This window comes from Cyprinodon variegatus, unplaced genomic scaffold, assembly GCF_000732505.1.
Source record: "Cyprinodon variegatus isolate N-32 unplaced genomic scaffold, C_variegatus-1.0 Scaffold184, whole genome shotgun sequence".
In the NCBI taxonomy this organism is placed as follows: domain Eukaryota; kingdom Metazoa; phylum Chordata; class Actinopteri; order Cyprinodontiformes; family Cyprinodontidae; genus Cyprinodon; species Cyprinodon variegatus.
In genome coordinates, this window is record NW_015150637.1 from 13,198 (window position 1) to 38,566 (window position 25,369).

The 25,369-nt window shown below is 38.6% G+C and overlaps 1 protein-coding gene across 1 annotated transcript; it reads right to left on the bottom strand.

The window, feature by feature from the left end:
• Positions 1-185: 185 nt before the first annotated feature.
• atp2a1 (ATPase, Ca++ transporting, cardiac muscle, fast twitch 1) lies at positions 186-21,504 on the bottom strand. The gene is made up of 25 exons (XM_015379017.1): positions 21,279-21,504; positions 21,039-21,176; positions 20,431-20,448; positions 19,860-19,942; positions 13,762-13,866; positions 12,083-12,221; positions 11,215-11,295; positions 11,044-11,129; positions 10,593-10,748; positions 10,293-10,434; positions 9,903-10,069; positions 9,717-9,805; positions 9,531-9,633; positions 9,294-9,425; positions 9,050-9,175; positions 8,509-8,727; positions 8,308-8,419; positions 7,994-8,217; positions 7,681-7,901; positions 6,518-6,720; positions 6,273-6,358; positions 6,046-6,179; positions 1,982-2,099; positions 1,744-1,866; positions 186-266 (listed from the first exon to the last, which is right to left on the bottom strand). Exons 2-24 carry the CDS (start codon positions 21,154-21,156, stop codon positions 1,747-1,749), a joined length of 2,982 nt encoding a protein of 993 aa, XP_015234503.1. The 5' UTR covers positions 21,157-21,176; positions 21,279-21,504; the 3' UTR covers positions 186-266; positions 1,744-1,746.
• Positions 21,505-25,369: the final 3,865 nt, after the last annotated feature.

Here is a 25,369-nt window from a genome sequence, read left to right on the forward strand (position 1 = left end):
AATACCATAACTATATATTATTTCTCGGAACATACACAAAAAAAAGGAAAAAAAAACTTTTTGCAGCTTTTTGGTGCATTTTCAGATGTCTTTTATGTCTCCGGTTGTTTTCACACCACTTGATGTACAGATCAAGTGATTTGATCAGCTTTCATTCATTCAATCGCAGCTTTCTGCTGTTTTTATTATTTTTTATTTCTCAATCCTCTGTGGTCATCCTTCCCCTTCCTCCAGGCATACTTTCCATGATTTTCTTTAGACTTTTCCTGAACAGACAAAACAGAAGAACTCTTCATTAAGAGAGCAGAGCAGTGGAGGTAGAGTGAATGTGGCAGGTTTGGACAAACGGGAACCAACAGCAGGAGAGCAAAATAGACCCAATAAAAGATCCCACAAACATCTGGAACATTCTATGCAGCCTGTAAATGTTTACATTTTTCAGGTTGTGATAAGTAGGGAAATAAAAGGGTTTTATTTTCTACTATTTAAATGTTTTAGCCATCCATTTATTCATCTATTTGTGTTTTTCGGTCCATAAGTTTTCCTGTTCAACATTAATTGGCCAGTTTATCCCTTTTTCATTGTCTGTCTGACAATCCTATCTTAATTCTCTCCCTCCTTCCATCCATCTGGTTCTCTCATGTGCCCATCCCTCCCTACAGTATATCGATTCATACATCTACCCACCATCCATTCATCCATCCCTCCCTAAAGTATATCCATTCATAAATCTACCCACCATATGTCCATCCATCCATCCCTTCCTTGGGTTTTCAACATAAAAACTTAAATTCATGGTTATCATTTGTATTTAAACTTTAATGCTTTGCTTAAAAGAAAATAAATGAGATTTGATCATAAAAAAAGAAAAACTAGGTTTGAAATATGTAGAGCCCCATATATTGTTGTTTCATTCAAATCTGGAAACCTATCTACCTGCTCTACTGAATCTTAATCAGAAGAACTCTATATATATTTCCAAAAAATCCCAAAAGGAAAAGAAGCTCAGGTTCCCAGATTGTGGATTATAACCCGACTCACCCTGTGGGGAGAAAAAAAGAACTAAACTCTACCTTTAATATAGTGGAAAATCAATTAGAAAATGCAGATTCAGTGTTTCCAAATGTTAAACAGACAGCATACTTAGTTTCGGAAACAAATGGTCAGATTCCAGAAACATTCAGGCCATAGTTACTTTTAAGCAGCAAGTAGTAGCATTAGTTTTATTGCTGTAGAATATGGCCCAGAATGACTGATCATGGTAGATTTGCAAGTTCCTAGTAATTGTATGTAGTATAAAATTGTGATTTCTATGTAAACATATCACAGGAAATAGCACCAGGCATGCAGATCTATATATGATAAAAAATTATAGTTTATTAAGCTTCAGAAGGAGCCAAAGTGCACTGAGGAAGCAGGCAGATGTTTTGCACTGTGCAGAGAAATAGCTCATCTTAGAGACAGGAGGTGAATGCCTTGTTTTGTTAAAGGGGTATGGAGGTTTGGGGACAGGTTTTAGACTGCATTTCCAGATAAGGGGTAAGGAAATGTGATCCAGGAAGGGGACAGGAAAATTAAATCATCAGGGAAAATAGAGATTAGAGCGAAGATGGTTGGGAGGGTTAGAGTTAGATGTTACCTGATGATCATCCTTGCATTTTTACTTCTAATTATTTAATAATAAATATATATGCTTCAGACAAAAATAGATTCCATTGTAAAGAAGTCCCTCTTTCAGCTCACCTTCTAGATACAGTATGTGCGAGCCACAAACTTCAGGAGCTCATCAATAAGGATGACCGGGAAGGAAAGTTTTAGCACCATCATCCACTGCTCCACATTTAGATGAGTGAGCTTGAAAATCATCTGTGGATTAGCAAAGTGGGCAAACATATTCAGCGTTAGAGCTTCAACTTTCAGTTCAAAATGACGGCACCAATAGAGCATCTTTATCTGAGCTGTGACGGAGGCGGAGACTTACAGGCAGGGGGTCGACATAGATGATCATGAAGTGGAGGGACATGGAGAGACTCATGGCGCCCATCAGCCAGCCGTTGCTCCAGGGAGGCATCCGCACCAGGGACTGATTCTCAGACAAGCTGAATAGTTTAAGAGGAAAGGGTTGAAAATGAAGAAAAGTCAATGTACTGTATTTCAGATATGTTTTCTACAGAAGAACGGGGGGCTGCAACCTGCAACCTCTACAATGGCTCTTAATATTGACTAAAAAGGAATAACTAATATACTTTAATAAAAAATACCAGTCTTTGAAGCTTTAGTGGCTTTTTTAAAGAATATTTAATTTAATTTTCTCAACAGAATGGTTTTAAAAACAACTATTTAGAGCATTTTTTTTATTAAATCCAAATTAAAGGTTTTACTATGTTTCTTATTTTTTCACCTAAAATAACAACACAACAGAAGAAAATCCATACTCCATGTTTATGAAGCATTTTATTTTTTTCCTTATTTACATAAAAGCTAAAATATGAATAAACACTGGATTGTTGAAGATGGCAACACATTTCCTATTGCAGACATTTAACCCAAATAACTCTCAGGGCAAAATGGCTTTTCAGATATGAAATGTTGCAGACTCCGGTAGTATTCTTACAAAAAAGTCAGGTATTACATTATACTCACATATATAAAATAAAAAGCTGGTGTATATTTAAATTTAGTCTAGCTAATTGCAGAAGTCATATACTTGGTAAATGCTGTCAGTATTAACAGCTAATTTAAATCAAGCTGTTCTATAAAGGCCTGAGTTGTTTGTAATAGATCATTAGTCTACAGGTCAATTGAAAGGTATGTTGAAGCTTAGTGCAGAACTAATGCACTAAATATGTAACAGTGCTCAGTTCAATCTACCATCAGGACCTAGCCATTCATGGAAAGGCTGTTAGGGAGAACATTATTCAAAGATGCAGCCAGAGGGTAACTGGAGGAGCTGCAGAAATGCACTGCTCAAGTTAGAGAACCTGTCCATATATTAGCTGTTACACACTTTACACTTTGCAAAATAGACTTTGCCAGCAAAAGAGTGATGTAAGAAGCCATAAGATGTGTCATTTACAGCTGAAGATCTGTTTGAGGCTGGGATTGATGCAACCTTTATCCTCTAGTCGGTAGAAGTTACAACCAGACCTTAGATCTGACCTTTTGCACTTGATATCCTTAGATCTTCATATTCTCTAAATAATTTGCTTTAATGTGACAATTATTAGAAATGTAAGCATACTGCTATTATAGCTGGGGTTTGGTGGTCTAGGACTCTAGGGCATTGATTCCCAACAGGGGGTACTCGTACTCCTAGTGGTCCACAAGTGCATTGCAATTGGTACATGAAAATATTTAGTTTCTCTGGTAATAAAACAGGGTTTAAATCTGTTCTACTTTGTTAGGACCCAACAACAAAAATAAACCATGCTTTTTTCAACCAAAAAGTAACTTTTTCTTATATGTTTGAGTTCACCTTCAGTTTTGAACCACTCAGAGGAACAAACTGCATGTGGAAAACAGCCTGTTATCAGCACATCTGAGCTCATCAAAGCAGACTTAGGTGTCATGAATGTTTAAGACAAAGTAAAACAAATGGAGTGAGTCTCACTATAATTTTTGTTCAGTAATTTGTTCCCAGTTCCTCAAGTTCAAATGTGATTTGTGCACTGTTTCCTTAGCAGTGGATTTAATGCAGGATTGCCTCCCAGGGGATGGATTTAATGCAGAGGACACGTTTTCCTACTGCAGGGTAATAAAGGGATGTTTTACTTCCTCATCTGAAATGTCACCAGACAGCAGATGGTTCATCAGCATCTTTCTCTGCCACAAGAGCTTCATATGGGAAACTACTCATGTGCAGGAATTCCCTATCCACTGAAAAGAGCAAGTCGAGTGGTGAGAGATAAGAGAAGATTGGGACCATTAATGAAAGGCTTCTGGTTCATCTGACATGGTAGGGATCCTTAGCTAGAATAATTACTTTCTCTGCATACAAATTCTTTCAAACCTTTATGCTGCAATAATGACCATCAAAATTAAACTTTAATGTTTCCTTAAAATTTACCTAAGAAAAAAAAAATAAATAAAAAATAAATAAATTAATTAATTAATAAAACAACAACAACAAAAACTTTGAATCACTGGGTTGTATCATAAAATCCTGATTATTTGAATTATTCTATGATTATAATTTTTCTATCTGGTTTATAAGGATTATCAGAAAAAAAAAGTTTCAGCAGTTTAAAATGAACCAATTGTTACAAGAAGAGTAAAGATTGGTTAAAAAAAAAAGTATGGGTTTTCTACAAATCCTGTCAGCGACTATTGCAGGTTTAAAATGATTCAGCTCCCTGAACACATTAGGTTTAACATCCCACAATGCGCTTGAGATAAAACAGCTGAAAAATTCAGATGGATGTAAAAAGAGGAGTAGCCAGACTTGTTGCCATTTGGTGCAGGATGCAGACAACCCTAAACAAAAATACTGTATTATGTAAGCTGGGCCCCTTGGTGGCACTGTGACACTGCCACAGAAACACACCTGAAACCTCAAACGGACAACAAAAAACACAGGCTAGGCAAATATAGGTCATCTAAGGTAAAAAGTCACATGGCAGCAAATAGGGTTATGCAGGTTACAAGCTGTGACATCATTGTTTAAGAGTAGACATAATAATATTTTACATACTGAAACACAATATTGGTATTTTAACATTTCAAAAATAATTGTTTAATGTCTCCCAATATGCTGCATGCTTGTGGACACAACAGCTCCATTACTGAAAATCCTTTGATTTGGATACACCTAATCTAACTTGAAAAGCACTCAGAGAGCGCAGACCTCAGCCAAGCAGAAAATGTTGCCCCAAATTATGAATTTCACCTATAGTTAAAACTCGCACATGATCTGAATCATTATTAAATTGCATTTTACTAAATTTAATTGTTCCTTGTCATGAGGAGCACCTCTGGTGAAAAAAAAAAGTCTAGAAAATCTAAATGGATTTTGTGGACAAGTCTTTTCAATTGTATGGAGGAGGATTTGGGCCTCTAAAAAAACAGAAAAAAAACATTAACAGATTCTTTAGATTTTATTGGAATTTAATGTGGGGGAAAAAAATCTTAGATATATGATTTCAGAATTAGGACTTTTTTCTCGGGATTCTGAGATTAAAGTCAGAATTCTGACTTTTTTCTCATGTTAAAATCAAATGAAAAAAAAAAAAATCTGTACATTTTTGTACTTTTTTCCAGTGGCCCTAATTCTCTTCTGAATAACTGATCCTGCTAACAACGTTCCCTTTTCTTGTGTTTCAGTGTTCAGTAAAATACCTCTGGATTTTTGAGTCAGACGCTGAGGCTGTCATTAGCATCGCTGCCACCCTCTGGATTAGTGCAGAACTGCTCATTCTGCCATATATCCCTATCTCACAATATTAGAAAATGTTTTGCAAAATTCCTGTATCCAGATTAAGATCTGGATCATCACCAATATTTAATGGATTGTTCCTTGGCATGACAGAGATCTTTGATAAAAAAAAAAAGATAATTAAAATCTGTCCATAACTTTACAAGTTATCCTGTACACAGACAGACAGACAGACAGACAGACAGACAGACAGACAGACAGACAGACAGACAGACAGACAGACAGCTAATTAACATAAGTTAATAAAGGGAAGTAATAACTTAGTTACTGACTTGAAGTCTACTGAATATTTCTAAAGGGAGTAGAAAAATGGTGATTGCAGGATTCCAACCAAAGAGTATTTAAACTGGAGAATGTTGCCCATTAGGGGTGTGTCAATGATTGCAGAGCTATGCTCTTAGAAGCATGTGTCAAAATGATTGATGTTCAAAAACAGCACAAAGCAGTTGTCTCAGAAGACAGCAGTAGTTTTTAAAAATACCAGTTTGTTTTGATTCTTTAGAAACTGCTTAAATAGTAGATCAATAATAGAATGCTATTTGTTTGACACATTCATAATGTGGGGATTCTGTACATTATGCTGCTGAGTTTATAGAAATGCCACAGGTTCCCACCTGTTCAGAGCGTTGCACATCTCAATGGTGACCAGCACAGACAGAGCCATTGTCATTGGTGGAGAAGACTCAAACACCTCACAGTGGATACCATCAAAGTCTTCATTCTCCTCACTGCACTGCATGAAGTGGGACTGATGGGAAGGTTCAAATAAGTCCAGGTGTTTCAAAGCTGTAAATTTTTTCAAAGATATGCTTTATAAGGAGACTTATTTTGGAATACTTACCAGCTGGTAGAAGGTGACCATTGGGCCTTCATCACAGTACAAGAACCACCAAGCTGCTGCTGCCACTGTTGCTGCACCAACATAACCTGGAAAAACAGCCATTTACACTGAGCTCAGTAAAAAAAAAACAATTTTAAGATAATATAAACTACTTTGATCATTAAAATAAAGTTACAGTGTTTATTTTTTATACATCAAGCGAATAAATTTAGTTGCAATAAGACAATGTCTTTTCAAGACTCTACCTCCAATGGCCAGGTATCTGAAGAAGAGCCAGCCTGAGATTAGGGGCTCTTTGGGGGAGCGTGGGGCTTTTCCCATGATGTCAAGGTCAGGTGGATTAAAACCAAGGGCAGTAGCTGGTAGACCATCAGTCACAAGATTAACCCAAAGAAGCTGGACGGGGATAAGTGCCTCTGGCAGACCTAAGGCAGCTGTCAAGAAGATACTGAAGGAGGGATAAAGATACTGTTTTAGGGTTTATTCTTACTAATATGAAGCAGAGACAAGTTAAACATGTTGGAATAGTTTGAAATCAAGCCCTAATATTTGAATTAATGATTAACAGACTTCATTCATGGCGCTGGAAGGTGCACGAGAGTGCTCGTGCTAGAAAGAGCACCAGACCTCTGGAAGCTACCAGCGGAAACAGAGGGAGATCGAAGAGGGAGGATACTGGTAGATCAGAGATGGAACCAGGGCAGAAGTTGCACATCAGAAACCCCACTGAGGTGGCGGCTGGTGTTGTGTCCCTCTCTGGAGGTATAGGTGGACAGCAGTATACTAGAGCAAGACGCTGGGGATAGGTGACTGGCTGTACTCTGCTTTGGAGCTACAAGTTGAGGATGAATAATGGCTGATTTAACAATCTTTTTGAATGCTAGATTGGAACGGATTTTTTAAAAGCCACCAACAAAACCTTTAAGAGTATTCTTTTTTTCATCCTATGTCACCATTAGTTTTTTTTTTTATCTTCTACCAATTTATCTAATTGAAAAAAGCTTAGTCTCTGTTGCTCTCCTTTACCCTATGTCACAGCCAGATCCAGTCCCTGGTTGGCCGTTCAGATTTTTGTATCTATCGCAGGTGTCGCCTCACCACTGCTTTGCTGTAATTGGGCCTGCTGCATCGCTAGAAATACGTCCGTCACATCACTTTGTGTTGCCTTGATATGTGTCGCATTGCTCTTTATAGCCCAACCACACAGAGACAATATGTAAATTGTTCACTCTGGTAACATGAAATTTAGAGTTGTGTATGAAAGAGTCAAAGTTGAAGCTAGTCTTTATAATGTAAGCCAAAAGAAATATTCCTTGGAGAGTTTGGATCAAAGTCAAGTCTAGTCTTTAGAGTCTGACTCAAAATCAAAGCTAAATATTCACAATTAGAAAAAAAAAAATTTGCTCACCAGACGACCTCGCCTACATTGGAGGAGATGAGGTAGCGAATGAACTGCTTCATGTTGTTGTAAATGGCTCTTCCCTCTTCAACAGCGGACACAATGGAAGAGAAGTTGTCGTCAGCCAAGACCATCTCAGAGGCAGACTTGGCAACGGCAGTGCCAGAGCCCATGGCGATGCCAATCTCCGCCTTCTTCAAGGCCGGGGCATCATTCACTCCATCGCCGGTCTTGGTAAGGAGAAGGAAAGATCTTTAGCTGTCCAGATTTACCTGATACAATCCCATTTACCTCAACAGAAATGGAGCATGTTCTTCCTCACCATGGCAGTAATCTCATCAAAGCCCTGAAGGAACTCAACAATCTTGGACTTGTGGGATGGTTCCACTCTCGCAAAACAGCAAGCTTTTCTGACCGCTTTCTTCTGATCATACAGAGAGAGGTCATCAAACTCTCGACCGGTAAAGGCCTTACCAGTCACATCCTCCTCCTCAGTGAAGATGCCAATGCGTCTGCAGATTGCCACAGCTGTACCCTTATTGTCACCTGAAAGAGAGCAGCAGTGGTGAGTCTTTTTTTTTATCCAATCTTTGCTCAATCATTTTAGAAATAGATTGTAGTCTTGCTTAGACAGACCAGTGATCATGATGACACGGATACCAGCAGCCCTGCACAGCTCAATGGAGCTCATGACCTCCTTGCGAGGAGGATCAAGCATTCCAACGCAACCAACGAAGGTCAGGTCAGTCTAGGGAGAGGAAGAAAAAAGCAAAACATAGTCCGCTATATTCTCCAGACAGATATATGTATGTAGGTCTTTTAATCAAGGTAATCCACCTCATAGTCTCCAAAACGAGTGGAGTCCTCCAGATTCATCTCTTCCCTCTTGAGAGGTGAGTCACGGGTGGCGAGTGCCAGACAGCGGAGGGTATCACGCCCTGTGCCCCACTCCTTAATCACCGACATGATATGGTCTTTGACAGGGCCAGTCAGTGGTATGCGGTTGGTACCCACACGGACATATGTGCAACGATCAATCACACCCTCTGGAGCACCCTGATGACAACATGGTGACAAAGTCATTAGGCCTATGTTAAACCAATAAGGAGGGTGCTGTATTTTGTTTATTCATTTGATTTATAGATAGAATATGCCCAGATATTACTAAAGCCAGTGGTATCTTCACTTCTATATTAATAAATTAATTATTCATCTATTCTTAAATGTGTGTTAAGGGGTCTGTTACTTAAAGGCAAACAGATCTTAATGTATTTGTTTATATTTTTTCGTATTGTACTTTTATTATTTTAAACTTGTACTCAGCTCTGTTCAAATATCCACTAACTGTCAATTTTACTTGTTAGCCATCATCACTCACTTTAACAAACATCTTGTTCCCCACAGGAGCTTTGGCTGACTTTGCAGGTGAGCAATATACTGACATGGACTTTCTGTCTCTGGAGAACTCCAGGGTGAATTCCTTCTTCATCAGCTGTTTGATAACCTGATAGGAAGTGAAAAGAAAAATGGAAAACAGCTGTTGAAATGTGGAGGTTACTAGCCACTTTAATCTGTTGCATTTTGATCGTTGAGGAAGAATTTCTTCAAGTTAACTAACTTACAGAGCAGCAAGCGTTTGCCCTCTCGACTTTTGACAGACCACGCACTTCGCTGTTGAACACATTCATCTTCTCCACTAAGCAGCACAGGGCTGTCTCTGTGGCCTCGCCCACTTTCTCATAAATGCCCTTAGACTGCAGTGTGGACAGAGGGAAGGAATCACAATCAAAGCATTTTCACTGTTCCCTGCAGCATGTAAACATGGTAAGCAATCAGAGAGTTCTGGATGCTATGCTGACCTCGTTGTAGTCCAGAGATGAGTCATTGCACAGGGCACAGATGGTTGCCAGCTCAACCAATCCGTCATACTGCCCACACTTAACTAGTGAGCCATTCTTTGTGCTGGGAAGAAAAAGTGAAAATTTTGCTTTTGGAAAAAAAGAAATTGCTTCAAAATAGTGAATTTTGCAATCAAGTTCACTTACACTTCTCCCTCAGGGGTGTACTTTGACCCTGAAATGTCAAACTGACCAAGTTGGACATTGTCACCTTCAACTTTGTCAATGATAAACATCTGTAATGGGAAAAAGTGTGAAATACAGTTTGCATATTTGAAGATTAAGAACAGGATCTCTGAGTAGCTTTGTTTGTGAATATGAACACAAACTGACCTTGGTTACACACATCTGGTTGGTGGTGAGCGTGCCTGTCTTGTCTGAGCAGATGACCGAGGTGCAGCCTAGAGTCTCCACTGAAGGAAGGCTCCTGACAATGGCGTTCTTCTTAGCCATTCGACGGGTTCCCAGCGCCAGACAAGTGGTTATAACAGCGGGCAGTCCTGTAATGGAAAAGCCATTTTACAAAAACTATTGAGGTGAGATTTGACGGCCATTGGTTGCACTGAGTTATTGCACACATTTCAGCTGGTTAATCCTGTAACTCACCAGTAAATATTCCAGCTCAACAAACCCACTCAGCCCTCTTTCAGGGTAGTCATGATGGCAACACAACATAACAAGCAGTTTGAAAAACTCCTCGAGAAGCTTATCTCTGGGGTTTACCTTCAGGAATGGCAGCCACAGCCAAAGCTACAGCAATCTTGAAATAGTAGATGGCACCACGGAACCAGGAACCCCCGTGGACTGGGTCATTAAAATGGCCAATGTTGATTATCCATACAGCTACACAAATGAGAGAGATGACCTGAAGAGAGAGGCAAGAAAAGGATATGCCATGAGACATGTTTAAGAAACTGGTATTTGGATGTTTTAGTTTAGGGCTCACCAAATCAGCAAGAATGGAACTATATATACTTTTTCATGGCCTACACACATGCATTAATGTTTGCCAGTCTTACCCACCTTGGACAGCTGCTCTCCGAACTCGTCCAGTTTCTGCTGCAGAGGCGTCTTCTCCTGCTCGGTGGCTGCCATCTGGTCACGAATCTTGCCAATCTCAGTTGAGACACCGGTGGCAACAGCGATACCAGTGGCTTTACCAGCAGCAATGTTGGTGCCCTGAGCATAAGTTTCAGAGAGATCTTATAATCTGTCAAAATGTTTCATGTCATAAAGATATTAATCAAGTCTTATTATTGACTTCTTTTAACAGTGGTTCTAGGAAAACATAAAGAGAAACACAGAAACTGAACTACTCATTTTCTAAACAGCAGAATCTATGACAGTAAATGTCAGAGGGAGCAAATTAAAAACAATGGTATAAATTCTGCTACTGCTTTTGAAAATATATTTCCATTGAGCACTGTGATGTCTAAAGAGTTACATAAACATATTTTAACAGCAGAAGGCTTACAGAGAACAGCATGTTCTTCTTGTCCTGGTTCACAGCTCTGAGATCTGGAACAGCCTCAGTGTGCTTTATCACACTGACAGACTCTCCTGAAGCACAACCAGGGGTTCAAAAGATCAATAAAAAACATTAAAAAACATTAATATTTTTCCTTCTATCTTAGGGCTGGCATACCAGTCAATATGGACTGGTCCACACGCAGAGTTGTGGACTTGATGGAGATGATCCTGATGTCAGCTGGAACTTTGTCACCAACTATTGTCGACACAATCAAGCACAGAGAAAGACAGAAGGGAAAGAACTTTATTAACATTAAAACCTATGGACCGGTTAGAGAACTTGGACTCCTTTTAATTTGAACAACTTGTTGTGGAGCTTGAGGGCACAAAGCTGAGAAATGATCTGACAGCAGCATGCAGGATGAAGGGGGCAGGGGTGATTGACTGGTCTTAGCACTATGAAAGGATAGTGTTGTTGTTGAAAACCGATACCACTGTGAGAGTCAGAGGGAGAGCAAGACCTTGGGGAGATCATGAGGGGAAAAGAACAGGTGGACATGGGTGAGACAGAGGACTGGGTCAATATCAAGTGCTCTCATAGTCAAGCTTCTCCACCCCTTTATCTCTGTGCTTACCTTAAAAGGAAGGTGTCATTTTTTATTGATGCAATGACCAGCAAAGAACAAAACAAAGATTTTCTAAACACTTTCTCCACATGATGAGATATTCTGGTAATGGTCTTTTAGATTTCATAAAGTAGACTACTTGTTCTTAGTTATTCACCTCTTTCTGAACAAATAAAGCATTTACTGGCAACAGAAAGAGTTTAAAGTCTCATTGTTTAAACCTGGAGTTCTAAAAAAAAAAAAAAATCTAAACTCTGCAAATACTTATGGAGTAGGGTGACACAAATGCAGCAGCTAATGAAGACAAGAGTTACAGTTGTGCTAGAAAATGGTGATTGATCTGCTAATGTCATCCAGGATGGACAGGGCCAGGAAAACGGCAAAGATTTGTATTATTTTAGCGAAGGTAATTCTTACCAGAAACTTCCACCACATCTCCAGGGACAATCTCCCTGGCTTTGATCCTCTGCACGCTCTTCCTGTCAGCCCGGTAAACCTTTCCCATTTCAGGCTCATACTCCTTCAGAGCCTCTATTGCGCTCTCTGCGTTCCGCTCCTGGGGCAAAAAGGCACATCTATCCATTAGTTACTCCATTAGGCATTGATATCGCTAGAAGTCACATAGTTTAAACCTTTTTTTTTTTAAACTGAGGCACACCTGCTCATTACTGGGATGTTTTTACATTGTCATTTTAATTGTCAGGCCACCATAATGTAATGGATCCTATTGTGAAGGTGGGTTATAAATGACTTTTTTGATTTTCTAGAATTAGTAAATAGAATGAAATAGACTGTAATAGATTATAATCTTGTCAACAGATTTATCCAAAATCGCTATTTTTCGCAGCTTCTCCAGAGTTACCATGGGCCATTTGGCTGCTTCTCTGATCAACACTCTCCTTGTCACACATGTCAGTTTAGCTGGAGGGCTGTTGTTTGCTAGGTTGGCGGTTGCGCTAAAAGTTTTCATTTTTCTCATAGTGTCACAGCGTTCTGTAAGATCTTCATAGCGCAGAATAATATTTCATAACCAAATTCTACTTCAGTCATTTATTGTTTCCAGCTTCTAAGATTGAAATACTGACTGGTTGACTATTTACAGATTACAGGACACTCTCCTTTTATTAAGGAGAGGTGGAGTAAGAACAGATGAAAATACTTTTTTTCCAGATATGTAATTGTGAAAAATAAAAAATAAAAACCTGCATTGGTCTATCATTAAAAAATTCACTTTTTTTGGCTTAATTTAAACAGAATGTGCAACATTTCTCATTATATCATATTTATAAACTCAGTCCATTGAAGCAGTTCAAATATTTGTGCAGGTAAAATTTTCTTTTAATTAGATCCACCAATTGTGTGCTCTAAATGTAATCAGGAGATTGAATAAGTCAAGCGTTAGGAAAACCTTTTAGATACTTATTATGGATTACGGGACGTTTTTATCTCTTTTACCAAAATTTCATCCAAGAATTAGTTTGAAATTTATGAATTAATTTGAAGAGAAATCTGGTAGAATATCTGGTAAAACAGTGTCGACCAGTGAAAGAGGAAAGACTGAACGCTCAGCTCAGTAGGTGGTTTTCTTCCAAGGCTGCCCCCCACTGCCTCAAAGTGTAAAGCTCAACTTATGCCAGCTGCTCTCCCTCTCCATACCCTTCATGTGTGAATCCTTGTGCATAGTTTCCAAATGACTGTTGCAGGGTCGATATGCACTCCTACTAAAACCAAATGCCCACTTGAAGCCTGCATTGTTAAGTGTGGAGTGCACAGTGGGAACTGTCAAGAAGAAAAAGCATCTGCTTAAATCTTCCAGGCAGCTTAGGCTCATCGTCACTTTGTTGTTTTGACCTTGAACCTCTAGACGTTCTGCTGAAGTCACTTCTCTCCTTCTGGCCTCCCGTGAACTTTCTAACAGGAGCACGCTGTGTGTAGAGGACACGAGGCCAGAACAGGCCGACAATGTGTGTGATTTATTGAGCGTGACTGTTGCTAAGTTTGAGAGTCTATTTAGGTGTGAGTAAAACACAGTGCACAGGGGCGGCCGCATGTCCTTCAGAGCGTAAGTATCTCTGTGTCTGTGCACACTGACTGACCTGCCACACCCCTACGATGGCATTGGCGATGAGGATGAGGAGGATTACAAAGGGCTCGACGAAGGCGGTGACTGTTTCTTCACCTTCTTCAAACCAAGCCAGCACCTGTGTCAATGAGATGATGGTCAGAGAACATTAGAATATATGATTGAACAAAACGTCTCCAGATTAGCAGCTGTTTGTTATAAATTATAAAGAAAATAGAGGAAATAAAACGATTTAAGAAAATGTACAAATAAGCTATTTATTTAAGCAATAGTTTTTGATACCTTAAAAATCAAACTTTATTGATCTCACATTGGAGAAATGTACCTCTGCATTTACCCATCCAGTTGGGGAGCAGTGGGCTGCCATTGTGTGGCACCCAGGCAGCAGTGTGGGGTTAAGTGTCTTGCTCATGAACCCTGGGCGGAGGCTGTCAAGGGGATTGACCCAGTAAATCATGCATCCCTCTCAGAACACAAGTGCACAGCACTAACCCACTAGGCAAACACTCCCCTTATGGAACAGTCCCCTTAGGCAACAAAAATTAAATGCTTGATATTTTGCATTTTTGCACAGATGCACTCAAACATTTTATGTCCCGCTATCTTTAGAGGGACTTTCCATTGACTTCTACTCATTTTGCATTTATTTGTATAGCCGCAACCAAGACACTAACCCTAACCATTACCAACGCATACCTAAGCCTAAACCTAAACCTAGCCTAAACTCAAAGTCCTAACCACCATACTAAGAGAAGAACCTTTTCTCATGGGGACCACTGGTCCCCACAATGTAGCATACTCCTGGGACATTGTACTCGCAAGGTACGAAATACAAGGCCACAAAAAATGAACCTGAATGACTAACATATTGCTAAGATCTAGTTTTGGATTAAACATATATCCATAATTTTTTCTGTTCACTGCAATATTACGCTATCACTTTGTAAATTAAACTGAACTGAAATCTTAATCTTTGTTTTTTTTTTTATGCCAAAAAAGTATGAAATTATGGTAAAACCTCATGCACATTTTTGCTATACTTAAGCAAGATGTGGAAAGATGTGTAAAAAGGTCTTGGAATAATCTAATTACAGTAACATAAACTCACACTTACATGTTTTTAATACTCACAGCTTTAAAAAGGGAACTTTTATTGAATAGGAAGAACATCCTGCATCCAAGATACAGGAGTAATTATTTTTAATTAATTATTGTCATCCCCAACAATGATAATAAAGTATTTAATTTAAATTACAATTTACCCACCCTATTATTTCAGCTTGTTACATAATTAATCAATCACTAGAATGTTTCACTTAGTTTTGTTCCTTTGGGATTGAAATAAAGTGAGGCAAAATGCCAACTCTTAAACACTCTTCAAAATTAGAGAGACAGGCAAGTTAGACTGTCAAGTTTAGACCCCTCTTATGTTGAAATTTGGTGTTTCTCCAATTCTGCATGGGTCTTAAAGGTATGGAGGACGATCTTTTATTTCCGGGTGGATCATCTTAATAAGTGGTCCTCCCAGTTGTCAATCATTCTAGTGATATGTTTACGTAAGGCCATCCTACATGCTCGCCATATTAGCTATCTTTTTCTGCACATGCACACTTTCAGCCATATATCTGTGGTGAGCTATGGTTTCAGCCAGTCATTGAAGGTCCCCTTTATCACCGTGAAACTTTGAAAAAGGCTGGGGGGTCGTAAGAGGAAAAAGTGTCTACAAAGTGTATGAGAAGAAAAGAAAGTCCTCAGAATATGCAGACAGATATATCACAGAATGCTTTGGGCAAAGCACTACTTGATTTGCTGTCACAGTGACCCACTGTCGCCATAGGCTGCCGCTACCCAACAGCAGCGACTAACAACAAAGATGGCGCAGTGGAGGAGGAGTTACGCGACTAACGGAGCAAAAAGCAGTGATCATCTGTCCGAACAATCAGTTACCTAAGTTTGCTATAAGGTCCACTATATTGACCCTGCTTTATATGGACACAGTAAGCTTGTATGAGCTATGAGTACAGCACATTTTAAACATGTGTGCACAAGCGCGCACAAGGAGAAATGGGCTTGTGCATGCTCTTGCAGGCACATTTTTTATTAAAGTGGAGAGAGCGGGTCTTATTAAAAATCCTCCACAATACCTCTAATATAAAAAAAGATACAAACAAAAAAAGCATAGCTATGTTTTAAAAAAGATTTAAAACTTAACACTTTAGATGAAATTAAGAAAGTAAGACTCATTAAAAAACTATGAACTAGCATTGATAGTTACCTAAGCTAACAATGCAAACATTGGTGATGTTAGTGGATGATGTTTAGGCAATCACAGCTTTCTCACAGTGATAACAAGAATTTCATATCTTGGCTGTCACTCTGTAAATGCTCATTTCAAATGGATCTGCAACCAGCCTTTGTGGTTTAGAAATAGTTATTTTCCTTTACTGCCTCTCTGTCACCATTCAATGTTGTTACACAAATATTAAACAATTCTGATACTTATTCAAATATCACAAAATGTTTTGAGGTCCGTTTATTTTTGTTTTCTAATTGGGAAAAAGTTACAGACTCTTTCAAAGTGTAGTTAACATTTTGCACAATAGTTACATAGTTTAAATGCAAATGAAACATGCATACCAACACGTCCTGATAATACTTAATCAGAAAATGTAGATGATAAAAAATACATTGAAAGTAAGTCAGTCTATTTGGCAATAAAATCCCTTTTGCTTCCTGTTTTGCGATGGCTGTTTATTAATGGTTTGTAAAGCATTTAGGGTTGTGTTAATAACTAATTATTTAACTATTTATAGTGGATCCTTGTTGTAAAATTGTACCCATAGTTTTATAACACAGGCAGTAATTTATCTGAGGGATGATCCTTTGGTGGATCAAATAGCAGTTGTCTCATACGTCTCCCTCACGGTGCCACGTGAGGCATCTTCTAATCTATAGCTTAACACATGCCTGCCCTCGGTCAGCAAGAGTCCCACCTTACAAAAGACAGAACTGTTTTGGAAAGCCTCCATGTTGACATTGACACAGATTAGTTGCAGGCCAGTGAAGCAAGGGCCGAACCAGGAGGAAAAAAGTGGAAAAAAAACCCTCAAAACTCAGGTTTTCCCTCTGCATCATAATCTGCCTCTTTTCCATCAGCCTTCTCTCCATCTCACATCTTCTTACATATCATTTTTGAAAATGGCAGCTATTGCTCCACCCTCCAATCTGTCTTCACGGTGCTTCTCTTCAAACACACAATAGATCTCCAGAGTGAGCGTCAGAGCCTGTCAGCACATCGCAGTGACATAACATTCCTGTGTATATGAATAGAATGAGCACGTATCTGCAGTATTTAGTGTTCTCTTTTTTAGAAACTGTATATGACTCTCAATCAATTGCTCCCGTTTGTCATCATACCAAACAATGCCATTGTGCAACCCAACCCCTCGCCATCCTTCCTTCTATGCCCTCCTCTGTCTCTTTATTTCTTCTGCTACTGCAAGCCATCCCTCGTTCCGATCATCACTGACCTTTGTTCAAGGATACAGTCTCTCGTCCTTTCTTGAGACTCTTAAAATAAAGCTTATGCATGCATATGTACTGGCACACATTGTCTGCTTTCCTCTTGAACTGGTTCTCCAATTTTTTTCTATTTTTTTTTTTGTTTTGTTTTGTTCCGCACACAGCCGACAGGCCTTCTAGGGCCACAGCGACAGCTGTTAGGGAGGCCGGAGAGCAGAGACTGAGGATTAAGACAATGTGTCCAACGTGCTGTTCTTAATAAAACCATGGCACAGAAAGCAGCAGCAGAGAAGGGGAGAGGGATTCCTTGTCTAAACCCGAGTGTATCCAAAAGTAATTTAATAGCTCGGTGATGTACATGCTGTATTCGGCAGCCTGGGTGTGTATTTGTCTTGACCACAAAGATAACAGGTGAGAGCTGAATGCTCAGAACTGCTGCTCAGTTTTATAATTAGTTGTCATCATATTGGAGAACATGTCTTTAAACATTATTTTTACTGTACACTCTCAGGTTTCAAATATTCATTTAGCTGAAAGCTTAATTTCCGACATTTGAATCAAGTGGAGGGACACCTCTATATTGCAAAACCTCAGATCTTCCTTGTGGGACATCAGAGGAAAATCCAAGAAATCAGGAAAGACACCAGTTAGAGAAAAGTAAATCATCACAACAATGGTTAGTTTATGGAAATGCATTTTTTTAGATAACTGAAGGCTCCACGTTTTGTTCAAACATTATATGTCTGTTTCCCAGGGATACATATATTATACCGTAGTAAAATCTGTTTACCAGTCATGAGAACATCAAATACCTCGTGTATGTTGGCTGAATTTGGTAGCTAAGAAGATTTTGACTTAAAGCTTGTGCAAAAATGGATCTTCCTAAGTAAACATTTAAATGTATTAAAATGTGGTTTAAGGACTATTATGACAAAAGTTATTGGTTGGTCAAGATAAAGCTCTGTTCTTTGTTCCACATGAAATTTGTTTGCAAAGCTGAACATAAGTTGTTCTACAAACCTGACCCAGTTAGAACGGGTCTGTCCTGCAATTTAGGCCGAGGATTAATTAATTAATTAATTAATCAATACAGTTTAAAATAATTCCACCAAATACTGTGACAATGTTTATAGAACCTCCAAAGGATATTTCTCTTCACTCTGGCATTTATCATGTAAAATAATTACATCATTGTGCGAGGAATGGTTTTCTGACTGGTTCCAATCCTTTATAAAATCTTAAATAAGCTCTGAGCATGTTAAAACCATCTGTATTATAGACCCTAGTGCGCATTACTAATGATACCTTCAGTTGGTAATCTGTCTATGATTCTGTGAGCTGTAACCCCAGCTAGTTGCATAATATTAAACGATTAAGCCTTATTTATGTTGTCAGACTCAGTCAAGTTTCTCTTTATACAGGTTATTGTTTAAAGAGGTTATTGTCTATTTAGATTACTGTCTAAATGTATGAACTATGATGTTTTTATGAGGATAAGTCTGTAAAAGCTATCAGTCTATCTTAATATGACAAATATCAATAAACATCTCTAGGTGGGGCAATAGTGTCTCCAGGGGCCAGGATCCTCCAAAATGCTGCACTGCATCCAAGTTTTACTTATCAGGCCTTGTTGGGGCTTTCCTTGCTGACTGTTCCTCAACCATCACAACAATGTTGACAGTAATAGAGAAACTGTTTTGGCTGCTGCAGTGCCCTAGTTGTCTGTGACCTTTGACCTGTACTGTGCTAACATGCTATCATCACCTTTGGTTTAGAAATTGGCTTCTCATTAACACATCATTGGTAGAAGCATGAAGATAGTTTGTGGTACATCAGTCATTTTTGAATGTTATGTTTTCTAGTTTCCATTTTGAAGAGTGCCTGGGATAAACATGTATCGGTGTCCATCATATTTCTACCATATAATCACAGGAATTTATGAATTACTAAGTGAAAGTAATGTTAAAAAGTAAATGGGATTATTACGTGATTGTTGTGTAAACATTTTTACCAAAAATATTTTATTAGATTTTTTTTTTCTCTCAGAATAAATGTATTAAAGTAAAGTGAGTCTTTATCTGAAATTTTAGGTGGGAGGCTACGTTGCTGCAATAAAAGTTCAGTCAGGCTTTTTGTGCATCTCACCTGCATAAGAAGGTAAGATTTCAATTGGAGGGTTGTGAATCCCAGAGAAATTTATTTAGGAATTCACTCTTCACCTGCATTTCATTAAAATAACGGCTAGTTATTTTAAGACTAAGTTTGTTGTTTTGTTTTTTTTTTAATCAAAAAATCTTTTAGATCACTTTTCAGTGTGTAGCCTTGGATAGCTTAGGTTCAATTAAATTCAATTCAGTTTATTCATATAGCGCCAATTTACAACACAACACAAGGCACTTTAAAGAGGCAGTTCATCCAGATCATACAGTCACTGATTCAAAGTTTTCTATCTAAGGAAAACCAGTTGTTTGCAACGACTCATTAACTCAAATTTAATCCCTCACACCTTTTTTGTACTTGTTCACAAGCCCTTTAACTTATAAAACCCTGAGGTTGAACAATTTTAAGTGTATTTGTGTAAAAACTCACAAAGGAGATGCAAGCAGCCAGAAGAAGGATTCGGACCAACAGGTCCTCAAACTGCTCTGCCACCAATTCCCAGATACTCTTTCCTGTTTAAACAGAAAACCCATTAGTTAGATATCCTTAATACAGCATGAGCTTATAGGTTTTATATTATTTTATCAGTAAATGAGGTTAAACATGCAAAAATGATGTGGTAATGATTTTAAAGAAGGCAGTTAGGGTGTTTGGTGCATCAAATGTAAATGTTAAAACTCTAACAATGCTTTAAACTCATAACAACGTGTAATGTCTTGTTTTATGTTATGCAACAAATATGTTGTCCATGCACGTAGCAGGAGACATCATCTAAAGCAGCGTGTGGTAATGGAGTATTATTAGTTGTTTGGGGTCACTCCATGTCTGCAGCACACCAAACTTATAGGTGTTAAGCAAATGACCGCATTAACTGTCATCACAGGAAGTGAGTGGGGGACAGGTGTGTCCAGGTGTCTTTACAGTTAAAGATGCACATTGATGGACAGAACATGTGATCCAGACCCAGATGAGAGAAAAGCAGGTGTCTAGGTGGCCTTACCTTCTTCTGCTGGCAGTTCTGTAGGAACAGACCAAGAATATTAATGGAAACCATACATTTTATTGCCTTTCTGAATACAGAGAGATGAACTACAAAAATAACATGTTTAAACTTCAGGGGGTCATTGCCTAAACATGTACATCCTTTGTTGTTTTTGCATCCTTTAAAGCTAAAATGTCCTTTGATGCAAAGTTGTGTTTTTTCTAACCTTGCACTGAGCTTTACCTTTTATTGCCTGATGCTACAGAGATCTAAAAATGGCTTAATTTTGAATTGGCACGCTTTCATAATATCCCTAGCAATTTATAACCAGTAGCAATAGTTAGAAACATGAGACCACAATGCACCTGCTCCATAAATAACCCCCCACCCCCAAGCCTTTGTCACACATATGGCTGGTTCATCTGTCAGTCTTCAAACACCATTCCGTCAAAATATTTTATTGATCCCAAAGTGAAATTAAATGTTGCTGCAACTCATTTTACATCGGGTTCTTCCCTCCATCTCTGCAGTTTTGACGATCATCCGAGACAAATCCAGGAAAAGTATTTAAAAAAAAAGCTCTCATTACTTTTTGTCCCTGTCATCCGTCTCTTTCTCTCCCTCACCATTGTAGCCGTACTTTTCCAGGTTCTTCTTCACCTGCTCAGGTGGCAGGCCTGTGTCCTCTGTGACTCCAAAGTAGGCCAGAACGTCAGCCGACTCTTTGGTGTGCGCGTTCTCCATCCTTGGCAGAAACGGAGAGGCTTCAGGAGAAAGGGATAAAGAAAATGCAAACTCAGATCAACCTAAGACACTCAACTGGGAGAAAACTAGGCCAAAAAGAAAAAAAATAGCAGTTCACCCACCACTTTCTTGAGTGTGGGATTGGGATTAAAATCTGGAGACCCCCCCGTACTGCTCTCTCTCTCTCTCTGGGCTGGTCCTCTCCTCTTAGAGCCCTGGACTGACAGAAAGTGCAACCCGGCAAACTTTTCTGAAAAGTTTTATACAGATGAAAAACTGGCCTCATTGGTGCTTGCTCCACACGCTCTCACTCCTCATTGGATGGGAACGTCCTGAATAAATGGGCAGGGATTGCCCCGTGGCAAAGAATAGGCAGAGGGAGGTGAGCAGGGTGGGCGAGGGCAACAACTGCAGAGGGGTCCGTGACCCGGCAAGCTGGAAATAAGATGTGATGAAGAGAGGTTGCATGGTTAGAACAAAGAAGAGAGGAAGGGACACCGATGGGCACATGTGGGCTCACGTGTCTGCAGACACATGGACAATCAGTTCACAAATGAATTAGATGCTTAGACAGAAGGTTTGCAGCATATTAACAGTACCTTACCAAAGTATTCAGACTTTCTTTTACACATTGTCACATTGCAAACCTAAACCTAAAGATTACTATTAAGATTTATGTCATAGACCACCACAAAGTATTTTAGTTATCAAGTAGAAGGAAAGTGGTAGATTATGAATACAAATCTTAAGGTCTGACATGCATTTGCATAAAGACTTCTGTGTGTGATTCGAACTGATTAGAGGGTAGACGGATATTCGCCTTCTGCAAGGCGAATATCCGTCTACAACTCAGTTCGAATGATATGTTGACAGTCCTCTGAGCTATTGGCAACAAACCATGAGGGAAACATGGCAAACATTTTGAAACAACACAACAAACAGGGTGAGGACACTGTCATGGGATGTGGAAGCAGGTTAGAGCAGAAGGGAAGGTGGGCGGAGCTAAATCTTGAAAGAAGACCTGTCAGAGGCTGTAAAATATTTTAGACCAAAACCCATTAGTAAACAATTTAGCTTAGGTCCAAATGAAATCATCGGTTAGAACGGCCCAGGCTAATTGGTCGTCGCTACCTGATGTTCTGATGTCTGAACTATGGGCAAACGTTTCTGACTCTAGAATTGCAAAACTGGTAGAGACGCAGCATCGCACCTGCAACATATTCTTTACCTCTGTCCTCTGCCTCTTATGCATCAGTGTCTTAGGGTCCTGGTGCCTATCTCCATCATTCTATGGGTGAGAGTCTGTCTACACCTTAGACAGGTCATCAGTCCATTGCAGGGTAACACATGAACATACAACCATGTACAGGGACCTAAGGGCATTTAGGTGCCAATTAAACTAACCATCAAATTCTTAGAATGTGGGAGGAAGCTGGAGTACCTAGAGAGAAAACTCACATACACAGGGAGAACCGGCACACTTTGTCCAGAAGGTTTGTAGCAGGCGAAAGCAGCTGTGCTACAAACTGCACCACATGTACAGCCTGTCCCTTTACCTGAATTTCAAAAATGATACTCAACTTTTGTTTGGTCACATAAAGTTCCAATGAAATTAATCAAGGTTTATGGTTACAACCTCCAACCCCAGTTTTTAGGCCAAACTGTGTAGGACTCATAATGTCTCTCTGCTTTGACATGCTTCATCTAAATGGGTGAGTCATCATAAAGCTCCTGCAGAATGATAAAAAGCCTTTTGTTTATGCATGAGGGCGATTAACAGCTTCTGGGAAGCACTTAATGTCGGTAGGGTGCGATCTTTAGTCGATGCAGCAGTTGGAGAAAAGGGAGAAGGCCTCAGAGCATCAGAGGACGAGGATGTAGGGGGGTGGGGGGCTTATTCTGAGCCCCTGAGGAGGCTTTTGTGATCATCGAGTTTAATGCTAGTTAAATTTCCTGTTGTCATGGAGATCTCATCAACTTGCAGGCGCACAACGAAGAAAATTATCAATGAAACTCTCAGAAGCTGTTACAAGCAATTACCGACCCAATCATGGAAAAAGTAAAGGCAGGAGATGACAGAACATTAAACGATCACATTAAAGCTGCTTCGCTCTCTGACCCATTGTTCTGGTCATCAGATGAAGGTGGCTCATTGACATTTAGCTCAATCCACTGCAGAGATCGGGTTGCTCTAGCTCATTCTAGAGCACTGTGCTCTAATGCTAATAAAGCAAAGGGGTGATAATGCCATGCCCCCCCGCCCCGCTGGAAGGCACACGTGAACCAACTGGAATCATTGTACAGACAGATGGCAGTTCCTGAAACACAGTTTGGAATGATTACTTAGAAAGAATGAAAAGAGGCGGAGCTTTGTCTAAATGAGCCAACCAGTCATTTTACTAAATAGTAATTATGTTAACATAAGTGACTTTATTTGGACTTTTATAAGTAGATAATTAATGCTGTTGCTCTCTTACCAGCTTTGAGGGTTCTCTTTTATGTTTCTATTTCAGGACTATATTGACTTTCAGGAGCTTGAATATTCAAGGCTTCAGTAATTACCTTTGTCCTTTCCATCTAAGGTTTGACCCTATAACTATTTTCATAGCGTTCAATTAAAAAATCAAACTTCAGTAATGCTTTGGATGTAAATTTTTATGTCTTTTTTTTATATTTAGGACTAATTAATCATTCATGCACCATATTTTTGTTCTATCTAAACTCATTCTGTTATTGACAAAACACCAGAGAGTAGTTGAAAATATATTTTACTTTACAAAAAATAGATCTGATGTCAGTCAGAAATCAGTCCACTCTACCTTTAAGTTGTTAGACTGACCACATTGAAATCCCCCAAAATAAAGAATTTTTTATTAGATTTATTGAGATAGAAAAAGTCATGCATGGCATTTTATTCATGATTCACAGGATTGCTGTGTGGGTTTCGCCATGTGTTATAGAGCGTTAATATGCTGAAAGACTCAGTGGGTTCAAGGCTTATGGCAGAGAAGCAGGCCCACAGCATCATAGATTCTTCCCCATACTTACAAGGGGGCATACTTTTAGACAGTATTCATTCTTTTATTTCACATCAATCCCACTTGGAGTGTATTTGGCTAAAAAAAATCAATTTAGTTATCTCAGAAAATCTTAGGGTGGGGACTTCTTTACTTTGGGCATAAATGTACTCAAAGGTTGGTGTTTATTAAAGGTCATCTGTAAGTTTTTAGGCTATGAAAATGTGTTTAATTAGGGGCTCTTTTTTTTTTACATCTTTACCACATGTTATAGACGAGATGCTATCAGTATTACAACAGAGTTATGTGGGAATTTATAACTCGCTATGGTGCATCTACTTAGGACCATTCATCCACTGCATTATTTTTTTCTACCATGATTATCAAATAGTTTTATTGAGATTAAACACAAAACATACATGGTATATTCAAGCAGATGGAGTGGAGTGTGACAGCAACCAACACATGTTCAATTTAGCTGCATATGTATAACATTGAAACCTGATTCATAGAAGTACAACAATTATTTCGTAAGTTCCCTGAAAAAGATTAGAAAAATACATTTACTCACTTTTTAAGATTATTTTTTATTCATTTCCTGTTATCAATGAAACACTGATTAAATATAGAAACTAAACATTTGAGTTAAGATGTAAATTTTATTGGCTTAAAAAGAAATAAATGCTTTTATGTCTAAGATAATTCTGTAACATTATCATTAGAAAAACTGTATTTAATGCTGACCAATGGTTCATTAAGGTGAAAAAATGTATTTCTGGAATATCCAAGAATCTTTATCTCTCTATCTTGATTTATTTTATTTCCTTGTATATGTTGGGAGAATTTTGGTTTCTATAATCTCCAAACAAGACCTAATCTCTTCATCATTATTATTATTATTATTTTTTTTAATCTTATTTTGGTTCAGTTTAGTTAATTTTAGTTGATTTTATTTTAGCTTAGTTTAGTTTAATTAGTTTAGAGACATGGTAATCAGCGTCCAAACATCTTAATCATAAGATTCTTTCATAATCCCTTTAAATAGAACACAACTCAATGTTATACTGCATTTTACACCATATTTATCTGTTTTGCACTGTACTGTTGCACTCATTCACTGTTGTATGCATCAAAATTTCATTTTGTATACACTGCATATACAGAATGACAATAAAGTTTGTCTAAGTCTCTAAGTT

Coding starts and splice junctions, on each gene's coding strand:
- atp2a1 (XM_015379017.1), bottom strand. CDS start 21,156: ATGGAGAACGCGCACACCAAAGAGTCGGCTGACGTTCTGGCCTACTTT. Junction 9,426..9,530: donor CATCTCTGGACTACAACGAG/GTCAGCATAGCA, acceptor TCCACACTGCAG/TCTAAGGGCATTTATGAGAA. Junction 2,100..6,045: donor ATGTGCAACGCTCTGAACAG/GTGGGAACCTGT, acceptor TAAACTATTCAG/CTTGTCTGAGAATCAGTCCC.